Below are 5,265 nucleotides of genomic sequence, written 5' to 3'. Positions count from 1 at the left end.
GAGGAGGTCGCTCCTTCTCCGGTGTCCGGCGAGGAGGTCGCTCCTTCTCCCCCGTCTCCGGTGTGCGGCGAGGAGGTCGCTCCTTCTCCCCCGTCTCCGGTGTGCGGCGAGGAGGTCGCTCCTTCTCCCCCGTCTCCGGTGTGCGGCGAGGAGGTCGCTCCTTCTCCCCCGTCTCCGGTGTGCGGCGAGGAGGTCGCTCCTTCTCCCCCGTCTCCGGTGTGCGGCGAGGAGGTCGCTCCTTCTGCCCCGTCTCCGGTGTCCAACGTGAGGGATCCAGAGCCGTCTCGGCCTCCCGGCCGTCCTCCAGAACCTGGCCTGCCTTCGTCGTCTCTGCCTCCTGGCCGCCCTCCAGAGCTAGGCCCTTTGGACTCTTTCCCCAGCCCTGTGCCCCTGGACTTTGTTTTTTCCCCTGGTCCCTCCTCCGGGCCCCCTCCTCCCGCCCGTCTCGGGACTCTGGACGTTTTTGGGGCCATCCGGTGGCTGGCCCTTGAGGGGGGGGGTACTGTTATGATGTGGTACTGTTATGATGTGGTGGTTTGCTTTTTCCTTGGTTCTGGGTTCCTGTTTTATTTTGGTAGTATTTCCTGTTTGGTTCCCTTGTTTGTTTGTTTAGCTTTATTGATTTCCTGGTCATTGAGTTCACCTGCGTTCACTTAGTTAATTTGCTTCACCTGTTTCTTGTTTGGTTTTTCTGTGTATTTATACCCCTCGGTTTCAGTTGTGTTTGTTGGTTCATTGTCATTCTGTTAGTTGTCATTTTGTTGCTCTGCCCTGGGAATAAACCTGAGTTCTGTAGACTGGCGCCCCGACTCCTGCATTTGGGTCCACCTCCCTCCAGCCACTGTAACATAGTGTGGAATAAAAACAGTTACATTGCTGTTTTTCATGATAGTTTAAACTTTTTTTGAGCCAAGGCACACTTTTTTTTCACTGAAAACTCTCAAGGCACACCACTACGGAAGCGTAGAGCTGTCATCCTCATAAAAAAAAGTTTGGGCCTTATTACATTATAACATGATAGTTTTATTGTAAAAACGTGAAACGTGTCACGTTATAACGTTTTATGTTTTATTGTAAAATCGTACAACCACTTGAATGCTGGAGGGATTATATCTCTCGGCTGGCCCGGGAACGCCACAGAGTTGGCAAAGGTGGCTGGGGAGAGGGAAGTCTGGACTTCCCTGCTTAGGCTGCTGCCCCCGCAATCAGAACCCTGATAAGCGGTAGAGGAGGGATGGATAGATTCTACTTGAATGCAGCTAAGATGATGTAGTTTGCAGTCATAGCGATTCTCGTGCCGCTCAAGTTTCATTCAGAAATGATGCCACGTCATGGGGATCGGACTCATTTTTACTTCAGTACAGACCCATGCCTTTTAAAACTGTCCTTAAACTACGCATATTTATTACAATGTGATCCAAAGTGTTGCAAAGCACCAAAATTTCACATTGTCTCAACCCAAGTATGAAGAAAAACTCTATCAAGTCCTGTAAATGAGCCATTTGTGATCTCCTATCTACCCGCACATAATTTCCTCATCAGAAGTCGAAAATGACCAAGTTCACGTTTTCAGATACGTGATATGTTTTACGTTTTTACAATAAACTTATTACGGTATAACGTGATACTTTTCTCGTTTTTACAATAAAACTATCACGTAATAACGTGATAAGGCTCAAACTTTTTTGTATGAGGATAACAGCTCTACGCTTCCGTACACCACAAATCAAAATTTTTTTTTTAAAAAAAAAAAAAAAAAAGTCCATATAATTAATATAAAGTGCATCTTGTCAAAGCCTCTTGAATAGAAATCAGATAAACACAAGAATTTTATTATCGCTGACTGAGGCCTGTTCAGATGAACACAGAGCTGCCTTTTAAACCAAATAGGTGAAATTGGCTAATTTCTCAGGGCACACCTGATAATCTCTCACGGCACACTAGTGTGCACGGTGATTGAAAAACACTGGTCAAAGGCACACTAAAACCACAGAGACCCTATGACCTTACAGATTGGGCATCTGGTTTATTGTCACTCACTCAATTATGACCATGTGCGAGAGCTGCATGTGAAGCTTCAAAGTGCAAAGATGGAGAGCAAGTTTCAGCTGTTTATGTTTTATGTATTAAAAATACTATAAGCTTTCAAAAGGAACTTGATCAAATTAGTCCTTGTTAATGTTGGCTTTGGATGTATATCTGTACAATATTAGATAAAGGAGATTAACGTCTATAGCAGGGGAGCTCAAATATGGTCTTTTTAGACAAGCCGTTCTTCAGCACATCAAATGGGTTGTTCCCAGGCTTCTGCAGAGCCGAAAGGTGCCAGTAAAACCAATTCCGCCATTTGATGCAGATGTGTTTAAGAAGGGATAAATTTACAAGTTGCAGGATAGTGGATCTCGAGAACTGAACTTGGGCACCAATAGCTTACAGTATTTGATATATGATGTAAATTATCAGTTTGGTTTTGTTTTTTTTACTTTTTCTTGATTCAGATTTGGCTCAGTGATGTATGATACCAAGCAAAGGTTTTCTCACAAGATTTAACTCTGTATTTGGCAACTCAGTCTGCTTGGATCATCTTCTCAGACATGCAGTGGATGAGAGTGAACTGGAGGGCTCTCCTTAGTCTTTCGGCAGTATTCCCAACAATGCATAATATATGTCAAAAATAACAGATGGAGACTTCAGCTCATGCTAAAAATCTCATTATATCCCAGATTAGCTTAATTTTCCTAGTAGAATGTTTGTTTCTTCTTCATTATTTATTTACCAGTTAACCCATGTGCTTTAGCATTTTTATTGCATAAATGACATGTTATCCCCCCACCCCAACACCCCCAAAACCCCCAACTTTCTTTTAAATGATTAATTTTCTAACATTATTCTTTTTCTGTTAAAGGAGGCCTTTGGCAGACCTGTGGATTCAAGGTGGAATACAAGTCATTAGATCTATAAGGACCCTACTATTCTACGCTGGAGCAAAGGAGCATCTCTCAGATGTGACTGCAGTTTTTTTTTTTTTTCAGAAGCGATAACTCCTAAAGAAGATTGGTCAAGCTCTCTGTTACCACCAGTTGCCACAAGCTCTGTTCTTTTGTTGGTTTTCAACATACAGTAAAAACAAGGTCTGTATATCAATGTGACTGAAAGAGTTGTTGGTTTTTCAGAAACTATTGCAGGGGTGTCCGAAGTTGGTCCTCGAGGGCCGCTATCCTGCAGATTTTTTATGCATTTCTGCTTCAACACAACAGACTCAAATTTAATGGATCTAACAGCAAATGAAGGTCTGCATATTGACTCATTCATTTGAGTCAGCTGGGTTGGAGCAGGGATGCATGGAAACCTGCAGGATTGTGGCCCTCGAGGACATGAAATTTTGGGTATATTCTACAAAGCATTGTACATATTAAAGCAAAAGGAATTAATATTAGAAACAAACTATATTTTATGAGTATAGACCTATCATGAACTACACTTACTTTTTGAATTCTGTTGATCATGACTGTATTTTTGTTTGTTTCTGTATTATTTTCAGAACAGAAATGTCAAAGACAGCTGTTAACAAAATCCTGAAACCCCTTCTGCTTGGTACTTTCATCTTTGGATGCTTTGTGACTTTATTTTTTATGTATTTTAAGCCATCTACCAGCTGGCCTTATGGTCCAATAGAATCAACAATTTACACAGAACAGGTCAAGATACCCTTCTTCTCTAGAAGCAATAAAAGCATGACCATTCTGCTCGTCTGGCTTTGGCCCTATGGACAGACCTATGATCTGACTGCCTGTAGCTCTATTTTCAACATTGAGGGCTGCTTCATCACAGCAGACAAAAACCTCTATAACATATCTGATGGTATCCTCTTCCACCACCAAAGTATTGCTGATGATCTATCCAATCTACCAACGCTCCAGCGGCCATCATTCCAGAAGTGGATATGGATGAACTTCGAGTCACCGTCTCATTCAACCAACCTACCCAGCATTGCAAAGTTGTTCAATCTTACACTCAATTATCGTCAGGATGCTGACATTAAAGTGCCTTATGGGTCCATTATACCGTCAGAGACAAAGGAGGACTTTGTACTACCTAAAAAAGACAAGCTGATCTGCTGGATTGTGAGCAACTGGAAGAAGGATCACGTGAGAGCTAAATATTACAACAAGTTGCACAAACACATTGAGGTCCATACATATGGACGAGCCTTTGGGAAGCGCATACCTGACAAAGATTTAAATTCCATCATGGCTAGCTGTAAGTTCTATTTGGCGTTTGAGAACTCGATCCACAAAGACTACATTACTGAAAAACTGTACAACCCTCTTTCTGTGGGCACAGTGCCAGTAGTTCTGGGCCCACCCAGGCAGAACTATGAAAAGTTTATTCAAGGAGATGCCTTCATCCATGTGGATGATTTCAACTCACCCAAGGACCTGGCAGAATACTTGATGCTTTTAGACGAAAATGAAGAAATGTACCTCGGGTACTTTAAGTGGCGGCGGCTCTTTAAAGTAAAGACGGTACATTTTTGGGCAGAACATACATGCCTGGCCTGCGATTACCTGAGCAGGCACAAAGAGTACCGAGCAATCAATGATCTTGACAAGTGGTACAGGGGATAAGTTTCCTTTTAAGGGATTACACAGTGCTCATCCCATTCTCATGAAGTGGAATGTGTTGAAGTGGTAGCACAGGAAGGAAATTCAGTTGTGAGTGAAAATATTAAGATAATATCTAAGTGAAGCATTTTGATAGAAAAGGAAGAGTAGTGAAATGGTATCCTGTTGTTATATTTTTTACTACATATGTTGACTTTGGGACTGCCGAGATGTCCAGGGTGTACCCTGCCTTTCGTCCAAAGCCAGCTAGGATAGGCTCCTGCTTCCCCGTGACCCTGAATTGGATTAAGCGGTTTAGAAAATGAATGAATGTTGACTTTATTCAACCAAGCTTGCTCATGTAATGTACAGACTGCTGCCTTATGAAGTACTCAGTAGGTATATGAGGTAGGTATATACTCAGTTTCTCAGCAGAAAAGAATATTCTACAAAAAGAAATAAGGTTTATTTATGTTGGGAATTTTTCATGTCATGTGTTAAATTGCACTTAGAACCTTTTTTTAAATAGTGATGCTACAACAGAGTGCAGAGCAGTTGAACTGCAAAAAGAAGTCCTAAAATAGATTTTATCTTAAAAAACATGAAAATGTATCTGCTTGAAAGAGAACCAGCTCACCTCAGAAGTGAGTGATTTTATTGA

At 42.0% G+C, this 5,265-nt stretch overlaps 1 protein-coding gene across 1 annotated transcript; it reads left to right on the top strand.

Moving 5' to 3' along the window:
* Positions 1 to 3,548: 3,548 nt before the first annotated feature.
* On the top strand, positions 3,549 to 4,628 carry LOC306770480 (4-galactosyl-N-acetylglucosaminide 3-alpha-L-fucosyltransferase 9-like; the record flags this gene model as incomplete). Its single annotated transcript, XM_079259333.1, has 1 exon — positions 3,549 to 4,628. The coding sequence occupies one exon, from the start codon at positions 3,549 to 3,551 to the stop codon at positions 4,626 to 4,628; it is 1,080 nt and encodes a 359-aa protein (XP_079115459.1).
* Positions 4,629 to 5,265: the final 637 nt, after the last annotated feature.

This window comes from Telmatherina bonti, assembly GCF_933228915.1.
Source record: "Telmatherina bonti genome assembly, chromosome: 20".
NCBI lineage: Eukaryota > Metazoa > Chordata > Actinopteri > Atheriniformes > Telmatherinidae > Telmatherina > Telmatherina bonti.
The sequence above is the reverse complement of the archived record's forward strand: the minus strand, read 5'-3'. Positions and strand labels throughout refer to the sequence as shown.